We start from the raw sequence: 18,934 nt of genomic DNA, 5'->3' as shown, positions 1-18,934 counted from the left end.
GATGGACTCCCTTAAAGGAGTGTTTCAAAAATAATAAGAAACACTACAACAAACTCTGCAACTCACAAGTGGCAACTGGCAACCCACTGAAGCTAAGCAGGTATGAGCCTGGTCAGTACCTGGATGGTAGACCTAAGAGGTGTTAGTGGGGCCAGTAGGGGGTGCTCAGTGGGTCCTAATTTCTCGAAAAGAGTAGGGGTGTTACCCTGGTGTCCTGGTCAAATTTCCCATTGGCCTTTACCAATCATGGCCTCTTAATAATCCATATATATGAACTGGTAGGTGATGTCTGGTGCGCATACTTGGGCACTTTGGCTGCCATCGTATCATCCAGGTAGGGCCTGCACATTGGTGGTGGAGGGGAGTCCCCATTACTTGTAAAGCTCTTTGAGTGAAGTGTCCAGAAAAGCTCTATATAAATGTCAGGAATTTGTATTATCTTTTCTTCTGACTGTCATAGGATCAGATAAGAGACCATTTCAATCCAAGCAAAATGTTTTCCCAGGCCTCTTTACCTTCTACTGTCAATGTAGCACTGCTCTGGTCATCCCCAATTTCACACGCGTATTTCCCAGCATCCGTTGCTTCCACACTGTGGATAAGGAGACGGTTGAGCAGACCCTCCTGTCTGATCTCATACTTGTCGCTGGGCCTGATGATCCTGTTGTCTTTCCTCCAAGTGACTGAAAAACCTGGCTCTGAGGTCATGCAGGTCAAGACAGCGGTCTCCCCCTCACAGGTAGAAGTGTCCTGAAGCTTCTCCCTAATCACAGCTGAATAGAGGCAAACAATAACACAACTTTTGTATTTTCAAATGTCATCTCAGTGATGCTGTGCACCAATGTAACATACTATTTGCATACCTTGTATTATTTTATTTACAGTACATATATATTTTATATATTATTCTGGTGAGGATCTATAATGCACTGTGCAACAGCTGTGCAACACTCAACAGCTCTCACAGTGTCACAGGGGAAGAGACCATTTAGAGACACCAAGCAAATCTAACATTCTGACCTTGGGGGAGAGAAACAAGAGCACCTGGAGAAAACTCACAGAAAGACACAGAGAACATTCGATCTCCACAGAAGAACCTGAGGCCAGATTCAGTCCCAGAATCCTTTGTTGTATTTTCCTGGATGCTACAGTATGTGCATAATTTGCGATGTGTAAAAAATTGACACTCGAATTATACCTGCCTTCTGAATTGCATACATGTCTCAACTGCTGCAGTGCAGAAGCAAAACATGACAATTGTGTGCCTTTCTCATAAGAACATTGATTTTCCTTCCTTCCAACACAATGTCTACCCCAAAAAATGTCTTTTACACTAAATAATAACTGGAATTTGACATCAGCTTTGTTACAATTTGAATAAATTATATTTTGCTTCACAGTGGCATCGTGGCTCATTCAGAGGTTAGCATTGCTGCCTCACAGTGCTCTGGGTTCAATTCCAGACCTGGGATGCTAGATTCTACTGTATGTTCTCCACATGTTTGCATGGATTTTCTCTAGGTGCGCTGGTTTCCTCCAAAAAATCCCAACATAGTGATAGGAAAATTGGTCTAGGTTTGAGTATGTGTATGTCTGTGTATCTGCTCAGATTCACTGACCAGATACTATCCAGGGTGCATTCTGTCTTGTGGTCATTGCTTGCCGGGATAATATTTGGCTCCCCCATGACCTTGTGTCAGATGAAGGGGTTAGAAAATGGACAGGATGGTATTTTGTGACAGCTACTTATTAGTTCAGGCTTGGAAGGGAATCCATTGGTAATTCTTAATCCTTAAGAAAACAGCCTGTCTAACAGGGATTTACAGATAAAAGGATGGAACTGAACTAGAAGAAAAAGGACACTGGAATACAGCTATGGCATATCATGACTCACGCCAACCGTGCAGCTCAGGGCAATGCCAGGCATGCATGGACAAGCGGGTACATGGCAGCTCTGTCCTCATGAAGAAATGGACACAGTGGTTGGAGGATGGCAATGAGTTTTTCTGAAGGAAAATTCTGCAGGCAGGCAGCAGTTCTCACAGTGGAAGGTTCTACCTTTGGGTTTCTCCTGCACCACCACCCTGGCAGTGGATCTCTCCTCCCCTACGGCAAATGTCACCATGCCCATCTCATCCAGAGTGACTTCCTTCAACACCAGGGTGTGCACCCTGCCGCTGACGCTGATCTTGTTCATGTCATTGCTCTGCAGGACAGCCGACTCCAGCCTCCACTGCCCCTCAGTCACCCCCTCATGGGACACCTCACACACAAAGCAAGCATCACCCCCTGCATACACACTGACATCCTGCAGACCCTCAGTGATCCGCACATGCTCTGAAAAGGAAAGGTCAGGACAGCAGTAAAGCAACAGCTAACTTATTAAAGAAGCAACTGCTTAGGCACATAGAAAGGTAAGCACAAATGCAAAGAATCGCATTGGAAAGTACACGTTCCAGCTGAGCAATAAGCAGTGGCCTTTCAGCAGCTTCCACTCAACATGCACAACCACAATACAGCATGTAATACACAGCCCTGGGTACACATATAGAAACAGTGGCTTATTTGTGTTTTTCTCATTAAAACCACTTGCAAGTATTTTCATTTTCTTTAGTGATCTCTGTTCAGACAACTCTTTTGCCTTATTTAAAAATATTAGATGATAATAAGGCAAAACAAATCTTATGCTAAATCATTAAAGTAAATTGATTAACTATACTGCTGTTCTTTCACTTTAATTTAGTTTTGACTGGATAGTAAGCACATCTTTGACATGCAATGCTTCATGTTGAATGCTTCAAAAGTTCCAGTGACTGTCCAAAATCTCACAATGCTCAATGTATCTACATCACAGATCTCTGCCCTGACCCAATTCAGTCTTACTGAGTATTACCAATCTTTAAAAATGTCTAACACCTGTACATTATTGATGGAGCAAGAGAACTCTGGTACTCAGGGTCTGGAAGGTACAGTATTAAGAGCAGTGTATAAAATCTGCAGGATTACTCTACGGGAACTGTGCCTAAGACTCACTGCTCTACTTGATTAAATCTGTAAATCCTAAAGGATCTAGATAGAAGCTGGGAGGATATGTTTCTTTTAAACCCACTTCTCGCTGCAGTGGACTGTACCTTTGACAGTGAGAGTGGCTGTAGACTGCTGATCCCCCGTGTCACAGATGTATTCACCAGCGTCCTCAGGCTTCAGATTATGGATGATCAACACCAGCATGGTCCCCCTCTGCTGCAAGGTGTACTTGTCACTCTGAGACAGTGTCTCTCCGCCCCTCTTCCAGGTGACAGGTACATTAGGGTGCGAGATCTCGCAGCGCAAGAAAGCGTTGTCCCCTTCCTTTAGTTCCTGACTCTCCAGCTTTTTCTTAAACACCACAGGCGGGGCAGCTTTAGGGAGAGAACCAGATGGTGACCACATACAATATGCCCATTGGCTTGGCTTCCACAGTGGGTATTGTATAAGAAACAGGACTACTGATTATGTATCACATGGAATTTGGCCACCTACTCATAAAGATCCCTAACTGTATCAACAGTAAAAGTTTTGTAGTGTAAATGATAATTACTTTAAAGAAAAAAATATTTTCTGACTCTACTTATACACTTGTTTACAGGAACAGTTTTTTATAATTAAATCTAATGTAACATCCAATAAGCTTATTTTTTATATTAACTAAAATATTTATTTGGAGTGGGACGTTACAGAAAATCAGTTTTCCAACAATTATTACTGAATGGTTATCTGTAGTTAAGGTAGACAGTAACAGACGCACAATCATGCAGGAAACGAAATAAAGGCTACTGGTTCAATAAGTTGAAGATCAATACAGGTAACAAGCAGTGCACATATAACCACAGAGACAACTATCTTCCACTTGTTATTTTCAGTTTATGGTGAGGTTAACATCTCAGTCTATAGCCTGGAAAGATGACAATATACAGTAGCAGGGATGTAGTAGCACTGCTGACCTGAGACATTAAGTTCAGCTGTGGAAGTGCAGCCCCTAGCTGTGAAGGTCACAGGGCTTGAATCATCCAGCGTCACCTTCCGCAGGGTGAGAGTGTGGACAAGGCCATTCCGCGCCATCCCAATCTCATTCATTTCATTGTGCTGCAGGGGAACGTCTCCCAGCTTCCACTGAACATCCTTCAGACAGGGCCGAGACAGCTCCACGGAGAACATGGCATCCTCATTAGCAAATACCGACACGCTCCTCAGCTCCTTCACCACCCTGACTTCAGGCTCTGGGGAAACAGGATACACGTAGCTTGACACAATCTTTGGCAAAATTGTTTTACTGGAATTAATACTTGAGGAAAATCATTTAGTCAGTTTTAGCAAGTTCTTTCATTTCAGACTTGTATAACTGTAGGGTTTGTGCAATGGTGGTTAAATACTCTGCCTGTATTGATGGGAGCTGGATGGAGACAAATATTTTTTGTACAGTTTATTACTGAATAGCCACATTTACACCTGCCACATTCTTGCTCACTCTCTGCCTAAACTTCAACTTTTCCTAGTCACTTTCTCCCTCGTAACCAACCAGAAAACACAGAAAGTCACATCAACGTACACATGTCTACAAACCGAAACAGCAAACTCCACACAACTCAAAAATATTTCAAACTGCTCAACTGAATAAAACCACAATAACAGGACCTAAGCTTAGACGTGATTTGTCCAAACTAGGGGTCGGACTGCCATTACAGGATATTTGAAAAGTTGGGTCTTGGTAAACAGGCACATCATGAGGTAAAACAGTTCTCCTTTATTTACTGTACACACTGAGTGGGAAGATGAAAACAAAAAACCTTAGCAGTCCTTTCAAACTCTAACTAGACTCTTACTCAAATTCCTTTCTGTCATAAGAGGCAGTTAAGCTCCTAGCTGATATTAAACAAAATGTGTCTTCTGAATCCCTTTCCAAAACTCATGCTCTAGTTGTTCTCTGTTTCTCTCTCCCAGACCCTACGGTCCTCTGTCTCTGTATAGCAGATACAAAGCACTGAAAGCTTCTGCTTTCTAGCCTTTAAATCGGTCAGATGACTGAGGATGGCAGTCTATTCCTCGGCAGACTGTGTGTTTCTGACAAAAACCTCCATCTTGTCTCCACTTGTCTTTCAGTTTACAGTATAACATATTTTCTATCATAATCACTTTAGTTGCACCAATAACTAAAGTAGAAGTCACAAATCAACCAGTCAGTAAATTAATAAATAAATATCTAAATACAAGGATGTATGTATGTGACACTGGTTTACCATGTTACAGACTGCAAGTTTCCAAGAGTGGTGGTATATGAAAGGTTCCTGGTATTGCCGGCAAGAATATCATTCATTTTGCAGAAGGGTCAGACCTTCTACCAAGGTCAGGATTCTGGGGCTTTTATCTTGTTATCGTTTTGTTCTTGGTATTATCTTGCACCTTGTATCTACTCTTCCCTGCAGAGGGCACTCTAACATCCTTCCAGATTTAACACAATATGCACTCTTTCTCTGGCACAATGCAACAGTGGTGCGAAAAAAAATGGAGAGTCAAACTCGTCAACTTACCTTTAACAGAAACAGATGCTGTGCTTTGCTGGTCTCCTGTGTCACAGGTGTAGTCTGCACTATCCTCCAGTTTGAGATCTTTGATGACAAGCAGGGCCTCAGTCCCATCGACCCTCATCTCGTACTTTGTGCTTGGTTGCAGCACAACTGCCTCCTTCCTCCACTCTACAGAGGACCCAGGCTGCGAGAGCTGACAGCGTAAGGTGGCAGAGTCCCCCTCCATAGCCTCCTGGTTCTGCAGCCAGCGTGTGAACAGCACATTGGAAGCTGGAGAATTAACACACCAGATTGTAAGCAAGGTGTACAAAGAAGATCATAATGCATCTGAAGGTTTTAAACTGTGGTTCTCCTAAGATGCAATGGTGCTATCTAGCAAAATATAAGGATTTATAATATGATGCCCTATCCCTTTAAGTTGTTTCAGAATGAACTTTCATGGTTAATGTTGCTGATCTTGGTGTAGTTTTGCTTGCAGTCTGTCAAAGATGCACTCATCAATCTAACTAGCCTCTATTCCAAGGAATCAAAAATAGTATGTTGAGTCCTATGGGTTCAATGATAAAAACAAAATGCATGCACAGCGGTGCAGAGGGGATCAGAACAGCATCAGATCGATACCCTACTGTACCTCTGACTGTGAGCTCAGCAGAAGATGTGTGAGGTCCAACGCTGAAGACCACAGTACCCGAATCCTCCTGAGTCACTTTCCTGAGAGTCAGGGTGTGCACCTTCCCCTCCCCGGTGATGTCATTCATCTCATTGCTCTGGAGTGGGATATCCTGCAGTTTCCATTGCACCTGGGGTGCGTTGTCATGGGAGACCTGACACTGGAACACTGCATCCTCGTCCTCCTTCACCGTGAGGCTCTCTATCCCCTTCACTATGGTGACGTCCAGTTCTGTCATCAAAGGAAATGCACATAGCAGTTACCTCTCTGAGCTATGTCCAGATATATCAGGACACAACTACAATCCATTTCTGTGAGACAGTCTATGACTGCACACTTATGTGAACTTATGTGAAAACGCAAGAAAAAAAAGAGGTTGAATTAATAATGAAATGCTATGCATTCTGGATTAAGATATTTATACAGCAATTTAGGCACTTTTAATATCCATAACTCACATGACTTTTACTAATGTGACTGTTCAATCTTCCAACAGGATACTTTCTGAATATAATTTTTACGGTACCATCATCCAACCACCAGGGGGCTCCAAACAGGCAACTACCTCAGTTACTCAGGGAAGATTCAAACTACTGTACCTAGACCTCGTCAACCAATCCCAGCACCCCTTCACCACCACGTCTCCTCTTCCCAGCCTACTTCAGCCCAGCTCTCTGTCCTTTCCCTGCGTAGTATTAGGTTTTCATTGAGACATCCTTTGCTTCTCTTTTGGCCTATTATTGCTTTAAAGCCTTTTTGGCTATTGACCTACTGCTTGTTTGGCCTTTGTATTTGGATACCCCCTGTTTAACTCTGTTTTCCCAATTTGGAGTTACATGGATCTGCATAGGATCCATTCCTTACTATTTCCTTAACAATAATCACTTCATGTCATGATAAAACTATTTTTAAAATGCAATTTATTTTCTATGCGTATTACAAATGCTTGGTGTATAGTACTGCAGTGCTCATGCTTTCCATTTTCAATCCAAAGAGCAGCAACAAAAAGGTAGTGTCCTAACATAAGTCAAATACTGCAGTACACCAAAGGATCCTCTTGAGCAGGAGGATTTCTCTCCATTTTCTGACCTGAGTAGAATTTGAAATGTCAATCATCCCACCCATAATGTGTGGATTAAGAGGTTTAATCTGGTGTGCTTTAAAAAAGTAAATTGATCCCTGACCATTAGATCTTCCAGTAGGAAACCATCATAAAAATTAAGACTGCATGTTTCCTCTTTTAAACAAATATTATCTAAGACCATTAAGTTAGGTTGAATCTGAATAGGAATACATTTAGCAGTGTACAAAAACCTGAGTGCTATTGTAGCTATATGTATCAAGCATTATGACATAATGCTTTAGGAAACTATAACCAGAAAAGATAAATATTCATAAGACGTTAACACTGCAAAGAGGAAGTTAGGTCTGATGAAAGGTCAAAAAGGCAGACAGTGAAAGTTCATGAAAAGAGTTAGAGTGAAAGACAAGAATGGCAATGAGTTATGGAAGTGCCAGTGCTGATTAAAAGCACTCTGTCAGTTGTGTGCACCCACACAGTCCTGCTTACCCTGGACAGTGAGTGTGGCAGAAGACTTCTGGTCGCCCGTGTCACAGGTGTATTCTCCGGCATCTGATGGCTTCAGGTTGTAAATGACAAGCTCTGCTACAGTACCTTCCTGCCTAATCTCATACTTGTCATTGGGTTCTACAACTTTCCCGCCCTTCTTCCAGTCCACATGGGCTCCAGCCTTGGTGAGCTCACAGCTCAAGGTGACCATTCCTCCTGTCTCTCCCAGCTGGCTCTCCAGCAAGGTCCTGAAATATACGGGCAGGGCTACAGGGAAGAGGACACGGGGATGGTTGGAGAGACTGCGGGTTAGGAGGCAGCAGTTGATTCAAAGCAAAACAACCCAACCAACTGCAAGCAGTTAAACCAGAACCACTGCTCTGTTTTTTAATGAGCTTACTTTAAAAAAAATCAATTAAAACTTTGAATATGTTGGCAATAAAAACAGTTCCTCTATGTAGCAAATGTAATTTATGAATATCAGATATTCAAGAATTTGTTAACCAGTTACCTATGACATTTGTATAAAGAGCAAATGTCTTCACTGTAAGTAGCACAAAATTGAAATATACATGCGTACATGAGTAGAAGATCCAAAAGCTTTTTAACATACACAGGAAAACATTTTGTATCGGGACCTCCAATGAAAATGCAAGAATACATATATCACAGAATAAGGTGGTTTGATAGAAAAGACTTATTCTCTGAGTAAAAAATGTGTGGCAAATCTTTCTATCAGATTAAAGCATACAGTATGTATACAGTACTGTCCTTGCCTACCCTTCACTGACAGACAAGCGGTGGTCTGTCGATCCCCAGTGTCACAGGTGTAGTCTCCAGCATCCTCTGGCTCTACATTGTGAATCAGTAAGCAAACACTGCAGCCATCTTGTCTAATCTCATACTTGGCACAAGGGCAAAGCTCCACTCCTCCTTTTCTCCACTCCACTGTGGCACCTGGTTTGGAGAGCTTGCACTGCAGGGTGGCAGTGCCCCCTTCCTCAGCCTTCTGGTCCTGCAGGTCTTGTTTGAAAATGACTGGCAGTGCTGTCAGTAAAAAAACAAACCAAATGATTAATTCTTCAATTACAAAATTATTCATTGGTCTTTAAAAACGATGTGGCACAGAGGCTTCGTTGAAGTCATAAATGGCCCTTAACAAATCAGTTGGTAATGAAGAAAGATATAAGATGTGAAAAAGGGGTTAACTGATTTCTTTCTGCACAAAGATGTCTTGTCACAAGACATTCCATGCTTAGGCACCTTTGAGTTATGGCAGGAAAGGGAGTTAATTGATAAGAAATTCCAAGTGCAAGCTAGGACCCCATAAATAAGGAAAGATAAAACCGACCATTAAAAGTGTTCAAAGTCTTGAGAATGTCCAAACACAGGTGCCCCCCCCCATTACCATGGTAACAATTTATGTTAGAAGCGGCTGAAATTTGCTATATAAACTGGAAGTTTTGTACCTATATTCCAAACAGTACATTGGTCTTATTGTTCCTTGCATGCAATAAACTCAGTTGTTTAAACGTCATCTGAGGCTCCAGAACTTATTTGTCTGTTACAACAGTACCCTAACGCCATCTGTTCCAAAATACCTTCTGAACACTATAATCATTTTTCTTCTGAGCTTCCATTCTAAAGGAAAAGTCTTGTGCCATTCTTTCAAACTGTTGAATGGTTCCTGTGTGACGTCTCAGACCTCTTCCGAAAAGTGCATTAAATAAAGTCCACCCTCTGGACAATAAGGTCATTGCGCATTTGGAACATAAAGGTACTTTATGATACATTTCAGTGGATCTAGGAAAAGTGTTTCACGGCAGTGTATCAGTAGAGACACACGGGTATTGGATTGATAGCTCTAGTTCAAGATTTCCCACTTTTTATGTCGGAGGGCATTTATTATCGATTAGCCAAAATTTATCCACGGAAAAGGACTGACTCAGTGTAAAGATGCAGTAAGAGAAGGACTGAACCATAGTAAAAAAAAATGTCACCCAAAACAAATACAGGGTTATACTGTAATTGATGGACATATGTGACACTGCATCCTAACTAAAGGTGTATGTAATGACTTTGTAATGAAACAGAATTAAAATAATCATTGTCCACAAGGAGCAGGTGATCTCTTGACCTCCACTGCAGAAGAGCTGCAGAACATGGGTTGTATTTAATTAATAAACAGTTTGGTGGCAAGAGAGAAGTTTATAAAACGAGAAAAAGAAACACACAAAACCTTTAGGAAATTGCTATGCAGGAAAATGACTGAAAGAAACTAGATCAGTGAAAGAAGGGTCTACTGTAAAAAGGTTAATGTTAGGTTTATACAAAAAATGAAAACACATCTGGAGTTTATGGGAAAAAAGAAAAACCCAGCAAAACATATTATGTAGGAGTGGCAGGGATGCCAGTTAACCATGGCACACACACACACACACAAAATTAATAGCCATTGGGTCTTTTGGAAGGTGGGTGAAAGCCAGATCAATCAGAGGAAACCCATGTGAACACAGGCAGAATAGCAATAGTTCTTCATATAAAGAACAAGTCAGAAGCTATGATGAATAGTATTAACTGCCATGTCACTATGCTGAGCCAAGCCTACATCATGGATGTATTCAGTTCCAAACTAAAACTAATTGCCCAAGTGAAATGGCCATGTAATTAATTCAATATTGTCAATACACTTTGCATCTGCCAGTGACTATCACCATTCTAAGTTCATACCGGACCACTAATAAATATGTCTCCCATTACTAACCATGATAGTGTCTAATTACTGATACAACATTAGTTACAACATCTATGTTTCAGCAAAGGCTGTACACAAAGATGTATCCCACACACCCTCAATGAGTTTCACAACATTGCTATGATATTGTTAAAGAAAGAAAACAAACCAAAATGCCAGCAAAAAGAGCACTTACTAAAAGTTTGAGCTGCACATTAATGTATCATGAACACCCATAAGAACAAAGGAATGTTTACAGGTGTGATTTGGCCAATTTGGAAGTTAATAGTTGATTAATCTTAAAAGCTCATTAAGCAACTTCTTGAAAGAAGCCAGGGTATTGGATTCAACTACATAACTACTGTAGATAACTTGTTCTTTAATCCCACTTACATAAGAAAAGGCACATACGATGAAATAAAAACTGAATTAAGTTGTTTCTGAAATGATTTAGATCAAAGATGAGCAATAATTAATACTTGGACTAACATAGGATGCTATGTTAAAGTAAATATAATTCACAGGCTCTTTGACACAGAAAATAAATGATATTTTCAATGACATGGTAGAAGATCAATCTGCAGTTAGATTCAAGCTCCTTTTCACAAAATAAAGAACACAAGAACACAAAACAGTCACTGTGACTTTTTAATACAGATACAAATGTGAATGAAAGATTTGAAGTTATGACCAGGAAAGTCTCATTCTCACAGAAGACATATAGAGTAAATGTATAGTGTCTGATATTTATGAAGGATAACTTCATAAGGAAGAAAATAAGTGATAACTGATAATGGGTAACCTTTACCTCTGAACAATTTCAGACAAAAATCTCTGAAAATGATTGTAAGAACAAAAAAGAGTATATTCTACATGATGAAGGGACTGGAAGACATAATAATGGAGATGTAAGAAACACAGATTACTACAGGCTCCTTCCTACCATTGACTTTCAGAGATGCTGTGCTTGTCTTGTCACCAGTGTCACAGATGTAGTCTCCCATGTCATCCAGCTTCAGGTCATGAACTACCAGCTCTACAGCAGCTCCCTCCTGCCTCATCTCATACTTGTGACTGGGCTGCAGCACCACTCCTCCCTTCCTCCACTCCACCTGGGCTCCAGGTTTAGAGAGCTCACAGCGCAGGAAGGCCCTGCTGCCCTCTTCAGCCTCCTGGCTCTTAAGCTCTTGTTTGAAAAGGACAGGCAGTGCTGGGGAGTCAAGTTTGAACCGAGCAAAGAAAAATTAGAAATGCAGCCTCCTCATGTCCTCTTCACAATAAGGTGACATCCTTCCTCCAGAGCTGATCTGATCAGGAACACTCTTCAAACACAGAATCTACTTAATCACCTTCTTATTCAAACAACGTTTTCTGCTTGTTACACAATAACCCCATTAAATATTAAGCCATCTGTGGCTCAGATTAAGTATGAAAATGACCCACACCATGAGTATCAGGGAGAAATATAATTCTCAAATCCAGTGTGAGATCAATAACCAGTTTAGTGACATAAAAGATGAAAACGGTTAAGATCTAGTACAAATTCAAGACACTACAAATACAAGGTTGAAAAACAAATCCTTCTTAGCTCCAAGCACTCCTCTTCTAGAATTTCTGCCATATCCTAATAAACCACATATAAACGCATGAAAATCCAGTATATGAGGATGAAACCATGATTTCACTCTCATTTTGATAATCTAGCTGCTTTTATACCAATGGCATGATGACCACTTCTATGACGATGGTGCAGAACAGGGAACAGACATGCGCAGGTGCCTGCAAGGTGTGATGAATGTGTCTGATTATCAGCAAGGTGTTAGACACCAGAGTGGCAGCAGATCATTACACACAGGAGTGATGCAGGACAGCAGTGCTGATGAGGGATGGTGATACATGGTCCTACCATTGACTTTAACATGAGCTGTGCTCTTCCTGTCCCCTGTGTCACAGGTGTAGTCTCCACCGTCTTCAGGCTGCAGGCTGCTCACTACCAGCTCAACATTGTGGCCAATCTGCTTCATCTGATACTTGTTTCCCGGCAGAAGCAGCTCCTCTTCCTTCCTCCACTCCACTGACGCTCCAGGTTTAGAGAGCTCACAGCACAGGGCAACACTGCTGCCCTCTTCAGCCTCCTGGCTTTGCAGCTCTTGTTTGAAAATGGTGGGCAAGGCTGAGGAATGATGCATAAAAGTCAAATGCTGAATTAAAGGAAATAAACTTTTTTAATAAATGACAAAAACCAAAAAGGTAAAAAATCATTTATCTCAAAATCCAAAAGTGCAGCACAAATTGTCCAATTGCAGATCTTAGGATTCAAATGAAGCTAGAAGCAAGACTGTGACTGTTGTGGAACAATGGATATGGGACCCACTCTGATTCTGAGTATAATACGCTGATACAATAATGGATAAAAATTATACTCCAGGCCAGGACATTTCCTACCATTGACTTTCAGAGATGCTGTGCTTGTCTTGTCACCAGTGTCACAGATGTAGTCTCCCATGTCATCCAGCTTCAGATCATGAACTACCAGCTCTACAGCAGCTCCCTCCTTCCTCATCTCATACTTGTCACTGGGCTGCAGCACCACTCCTCCCTTCCTCCACTCCACCTGGGCTCTGGGTTTAGAGAGCTCACAGCGCAGGAAGGCCCTGCTGCCCTCTTCAGACTCCTGGCTCTGCAGCTCTTGTTTGAAAAGGACAGGCAGTGCTGGGGAGTCAAGTTTGAACCGAGCAAAGAAAAATTAGAAATGCAGCCTCCTCATGTCCTCTTCACAATGAGGTGACATCCTTCCTCCAGAGCTGATCTGATCAGGAACACTCTTCAAACACAGAATCTACTTAATCACCTTCTTATTCAAACAACGTTTTCTGCTTCTGTTACACAATAACCCCATTCAATATTAAGCCATCTGTGGCTCAGATTAAGTATGAAAATGACCCACACCATGAGTATCAGGGAGAAATATAATTCTCAAATCCAGTGTGAGATCAATAAACAGTTTAGTGACATAAAAGATGAAAACGGTTAAGATCTAGTACAAATTCAAGACACTACAAATACAAGGTTGAAAAACAAATCCTTCTTAGCTCCAAGCACTCCTCTTCTAGAATTTCTGCCATATCCTAATAAACCACATATAAACGCATGAAAATCCAGTATATGAGGATGAAACCTTGATTCCACTCTCATTTTGATAATCTAGCTGCTTTTATACCAATGGCATGATGACCACTTCTATGACGATGGTGCAGAACAGGGAACAGACAAGCGCAGGTGCCTGCAAGGTGTGATGAATGTGTCTGATTATCAGCAAGGTGTTAGACACCAGAGTGGCAGCAGATCATTACACACAGGAGTGATGCAGGACAGCAGTGCTGATGAGGGATGGTGATACATGGTCCTACCATTGACTTTAACATGAGCTGTGCTCTTCCTGTCCCCTGTGTCACAGGTGTAGTCTCCACCGTCTTCAGGCTGCAGGCTGCTCACTACCAGCTCAACATTGTGGCCAATCTGCTTCATCTGATACTTGTTTCCCGGCAGAAGCAGCTCCTCTCCCTTCCTCCACTCCACTGACGCTCCAGGTTTAGAGAGCTCACAGCACAGGGCAACACTGCTGCCCTCTTCAGCCTCCTGGCTTTGCAGCTCTTGTTTGAAAATGGTGGGCAAGGCTGAGGAATGATGCATAAAAGTCAAATGCTGAATTAAAGGAAATAAACTTTTTTAATAAATGACAAAAACCAAAAAGGTAAAAAATCATTTATCTCAAAATCCAAAAGTGCAGCACAAATTGTCCAATTGCAGATCTTAGGATTCAAATGAAGCTAGAAGCAAGACTGTGACTGTTGTGGAACAATGGATATGGGACCCACTCTGATTCTGAGTATAATACGCTGATACAATAATGGATAAAAATTATACTCCAGGCCAGGACATTTCCTACCATTGACTTTCAGAGATGCTGTGCTTGTCTTGTCACCAGTGTCACAGATGTAGTCTCCCATGTCATCCAGCTTCAGATCATGAACTACCAGCTCTACAGCAGCTCCCTCCTTCCTCATCTCATACTTGTCACTGGGCTGCAGCACCACTCCTCCCTTCCTCCACTCCACCTGGGCTCTGGGTTTAGAGAGCTCACAGCGCAGGAAGGCCCTGCTGCCCTCTTCAGACTCCTGGCTCTGCAGCTCTTGTTTGAAAAGGACAGGCAGTGCTGGGGAGTCAAGTTTGAACCGAGCAAAGAAAAATTAGAAATGCAGCCTCCTCATGTCCTCTTCACAATGAGGTGACATCCTTCCTCCAGAGCTGATCTGATCAGGAACACTCTTCAAACACAGAATCTACTTAATCACCTTCTTATTCAAACAACGTTTTCTGCTTCTGTTACACAATAACCCCATTAAATATTAAGCCATCTGTGGCTCAGATTAAGTATGAAAATGACCCACACCATGAGTATCAGGGAGAAATATAATTCTCAAATCCAGTGTGAGATCAATAAACAGTTTAGTGACATAAAAGATGAAAACGGTTAAGATCTAGTACAAATTCAAGACACTACAAATACAAGGTTGAAAAACAAATCCTTCTTAGCTCCAAGCACTCCTCTTCTAGAATTTCTGCCATATCCTAATAAACCACATATAAACGCATGAAAATCCAGTATATGAGGATGAAACCTTGATTTCACTCTCATTTTGATAATCTAGCTGCTTTTATACCAATGGCATGATGACCACTTCTATGACGATGGTGCAGAACAGGGAACAGACAAGCGCAGGTGCATGCAAGGTGTAATGAATGTGTCTGATTATCAGCAAGGTGTTAGACACCAGAGTGGCAGCAGATCATTACACACAGGAGTGATGCAGGACAGCAGTGCTGATGAGGGATGGTGATACATGGTCCTACCATTGACTTTAACATGAGCTGTGCTCTTCCTGTCCCCTGTGTCACAGGTGTAGTCTCCACCGTCTTCAGGCTGTAGGCTGCTCACTACCAGCTCAACATTGTGGCCAATCTGCTTCATCTGATACTTGTTTCCCGGCAGAAGCAGCTCCTCTCCCTTCCTCCACTCCACTGACGCTCCAGGTTTTGAGAGCTCACAGCACAGGGCAACACTGCTGCCCTCTTCAGCCTCCTGGCTTTGCAGCTCTTGTTTGAAAATGGTGGGCAAGGCTGAGGAATGATGCATAAAAGTCAAATGCTGAATTAAAGGAAATAAACTTTTCAATAAATGACAAAAACCAAAAAGTTTAAAAAATCATCTCATCTCAAAATCCAAAAGTGCAACACAAATTGTCCAATTGCAGATCTTAGGATTCAAATGAAGCTAGAAGCAAGACTGACTGTTGTGGAGCAATGGATATGGGACCCACTCTGATTCTGAGTAAAATACGTGGCACAGTAATGGATGAAAATTATACATCAAGCCAGGCTCTTTCCTACCATTGACTTTCAGAGATGCTGTGCTTGTCTTGTCACCAGTGTCACAGATGTAGTCTCCCATGTCGTCCAGCTTCAGATCATGAACTACCAGCTCTACAACAGCTCCCTCCTGCCTCATCTCATACTTGTCACTGGGCTGCAGCACCACTCCTCCCTTCCTCCACTCCACCTGGGCTCCGGGTTTAGAGAGCTCACAGCGCAGGGTGACAGTGGACCCTTCCTGAACCTCCTGGTCCTGCAGCTCTCGTTTGAAAATGCTGGGTAGTGCTGATTGATGGAAAATGACATTGACACTGTCACCGCAGGTTTTTTCTGAAGTCATTCTGAAGTCATTTAATCAGTCTTTTTCACAATCCAAGAACCACTGAAATACCAGCAACATTGGAAAACAAATACCAGCATTTCAAAAGCTACCAGGAAACATGATTAGGTGAAGAATCCAGCTTTCTTACACAATCTTAGATTATTATAATTCAAGGCTACAACCGGGTATCCCATCTTGTTTTTTACCTCTACTATGTCTGTACAATCCTCCAACCTAAATCCACATTTTCTGGCATTCAACAGAACACACAGATTCCTAATGGAATAATTGGATATAATTTATATGAAGAGGCACAACACACCTTCACACTCCTGAGACACAGGAGACACACTCTAACTAAACTGATAGCCTATTTAAGGAAGCATTATTTAAAGAAGTGCTATGTCGCAATAAGTGGTTTCCATTCACATTTTTGTTAAGCCTTTACACTAATAAAATAGTTTCTTACTTTATGGTGATTACATAAAGTATGTGAAGTATGTGAAGTACAAGCGTATGAGAGTGTTGTTTGTTTGAAGGGAACAAGCTGACATTTGTACACATTCCCTGAACCTTTAAAAGAAAAAGGGTCCCAACTCCATGTCATGCTAAGACTATTACTAGTGTGACACTGGCAATGATACAATGGGCAGAATGACATCCTCAGCAATTTTATCACTTCAAAAGAAAGTAAATGACTGGGGTCAAAACACAATCTGAAATCATTGCTTTCAGATTCATCGTATCTCAAAGAATAGAAATAGAAAGCCTATAGTAATATATAGCCTAAATTAGACTATGCTGTGCCCCTTAACGTATTAAGTCTTGGTTCAATGTTCAAAAGTACAACAAAGAAAAATCAGAGCACATTAATCACCTTTATCACGGGTGTTCCCCACAATATTTTTTTCCAATATATTAAAAAATGTATTTTGATACACCTGTAATCTTTTCATTCTATTCAATTTCTGTCAGTCATTCAACCTACCATTGACATTAACATGAGCACTGGTCTGTTGAGCACCAATGGCACAGATATAATCTCCAGTATCTTCTACTTCTAAATTATTTATAATTAGCTCAGCTACGGAGCCCCTCTGTTTCATCTTATATTTGTCCCCAGACTTTAGAGCAGTTCCTCCTTTCCTCCACTCCACTGGGGCTCCAGGTTTAGACAGCTCACAGAGCAGGGTAGCACTGCCTCCCCCTGTGGTCTGTTGGTTCTGAAGTTCTTTTTTGAAAGTTACAGGCATGGCTGGGAAACAGAGGTCACGCAATTAAAGAGCGAGTGGTAAATAGCTGCCTCGATCAAGGTACACACATTGCTATCACAGTGAAGAGAATAAATAATAAAGCACTATCTTATAAGGAGGAAACTTGTACTTTACAAGTTGTACTTTACAAACTACAAAATTATCAGTGCCCCAGATATTGCCCTAAGCATACTGAAACATGTTCTGAAAAGAAACGCTCATCCTACCTTTCACAATGAGTTCAGCGGTCGATTCTGCATCTTTACTTTTACAAGTATAATGCCCAGTATCGCCCACTTCTAAGTTACATATTAGCAGTTCTGTTACAGAGCCAGACTGCCTCATCTCATATTTGTCTCCAGACTGCAGCAGCTCCCTGCCCTTCCTCCACTCCACTGCAGCTCCTGGCATAGAGAGCTTGCAATGCAGAGTAATGCTGTCCCCTTCTTTGGCATCCTGGTGCTTAAGTTCTTCTTTGAAAAGCACAGGCAAAGCTGGTAAGTTGAAGATAAATGGGAACATTTGTTTTCTGAGATCATGGCACAGTTAAAAAATAGACCAAACGCAGGCAGTAATACAAAATGTGGCTCAGTGGTTAAGATTTAAAAAAGACACCACTTATCATTACCATTTAAATAAAAAATGTTTTTCGTTCAGTATCTATTAAGAATATGGTGGTTGGCACAATAAAGACTGGATATGGTTACAGATTTTGCATTTAACACTCCACTTCCATGTGCAGTATTGATTCATAAAGCCAAGACAAAGAAAGAAAATTAAATTAATCATTTTCAGCTAACACTGATGGTAGCATGTTACACAGTTTTGAATGTCAAATGTATACTGTAGTTATGTTAAAAAAAAGAATAAAAACATACTCTTTTTACAAAGAAGGAATTTGTGTTGATATCTTATCTACTGTACACATTTTTAAGCAGTGAGGAAGACACAGAATACCACTCAACAGAAACACACTGGAAGGAAACCAGCATATTTTTAAAGAACATTTAAATAATAATGTTTCCGTTATGAGATCGATGATGACATGTTTTTGAGCTGTATCCTCTCTGAAAGTGACAAAATAATTGTCTTAGGGCATACCCGTCACTTTCACTTGAGCACTTGTTTTCTGGTCTCCTGTGATACAGGTGTATTCTCCGGCATCGTTAGGTTCCAAATTTTTAATTTTCATCTCAGCATTGTTTCCTCTCTGCTTCATCTGATACTTGTCTCCAGGCAGAAGCAGCTCCTTGCCTTTCCACCACTCCACGAGAGCTCCGGGTTTAGAGAGCTCACAGCACAGGGTGGCAGTGGCTCCTTCCTGAGCCTCCTGGTCTTGTAGCACTTGTTTGAAAATGACCGGCAGTGCTGTAGAATCATGAAAGGGG

General features: G+C 41.4%; 1 protein-coding gene across 23 annotated transcripts in view; it reads right to left on the bottom strand.

The window, feature by feature from the left end:
- obscnb (obscurin, cytoskeletal calmodulin and titin-interacting RhoGEF b) overlaps positions 1 to 18,934 on the bottom strand; it is a 147,478-nt gene that overhangs the window by 47,758 nt on the left and 80,786 nt on the right. For 14 of the 23 annotated variants that reach the window (XM_069191165.1, XM_069191164.1, XM_069191168.1 and 11 more), the window contains 18 exons: positions 18,648 to 18,914; positions 17,774 to 18,040; positions 17,282 to 17,548; positions 15,990 to 16,256; positions 15,453 to 15,719; positions 14,488 to 14,754; positions 13,949 to 14,215; positions 12,984 to 13,250; positions 12,445 to 12,711; positions 11,482 to 11,748; positions 8,585 to 8,851; positions 7,805 to 8,071; positions 6,196 to 6,465; positions 5,568 to 5,834; positions 3,984 to 4,259; positions 3,132 to 3,401; positions 2,059 to 2,337; positions 516 to 773 (listed from right to left, as the gene is read on the bottom strand). In XM_069191165.1, coding sequence (XP_069047266.1) covers positions 516 to 773; positions 2,059 to 2,337; positions 3,132 to 3,401; positions 3,984 to 4,259; positions 5,568 to 5,834; positions 6,196 to 6,465; positions 7,805 to 8,071; positions 8,585 to 8,851; positions 11,482 to 11,748; positions 12,445 to 12,711; positions 12,984 to 13,250; positions 13,949 to 14,215; positions 14,488 to 14,754; positions 15,453 to 15,719; positions 15,990 to 16,256; positions 17,282 to 17,548; positions 17,774 to 18,040; positions 18,648 to 18,914 — 4,824 coding nt within the window. The remainder of the gene's footprint in view (positions 1 to 515; positions 774 to 2,058; positions 2,338 to 3,131; positions 3,402 to 3,983; positions 4,260 to 5,567; positions 5,835 to 6,195; positions 6,466 to 7,804; positions 8,072 to 8,584; positions 8,852 to 11,481; positions 11,749 to 12,444; positions 12,712 to 12,983; positions 13,251 to 13,948; positions 14,216 to 14,487; positions 14,755 to 15,452; positions 15,720 to 15,989; positions 16,257 to 17,281; positions 17,549 to 17,773; positions 18,041 to 18,647; positions 18,915 to 18,934) is intronic. The other 9 variants (XM_069191183.1, XM_069191184.1, XM_069191185.1 and 6 more) reach the window with 6 other exon arrangements.

This window comes from Lepisosteus oculatus, chromosome 6 (genome assembly GCF_040954835.1).
Source record: "Lepisosteus oculatus isolate fLepOcu1 chromosome 6, fLepOcu1.hap2, whole genome shotgun sequence".
Lineage (NCBI taxonomy): Eukaryota > Metazoa > Chordata > Actinopteri > Semionotiformes > Lepisosteidae > Lepisosteus > Lepisosteus oculatus.
Note: the sequence above shows the minus strand (reverse complement) of the source record. Positions and strands in the feature narration are given on the sequence as shown.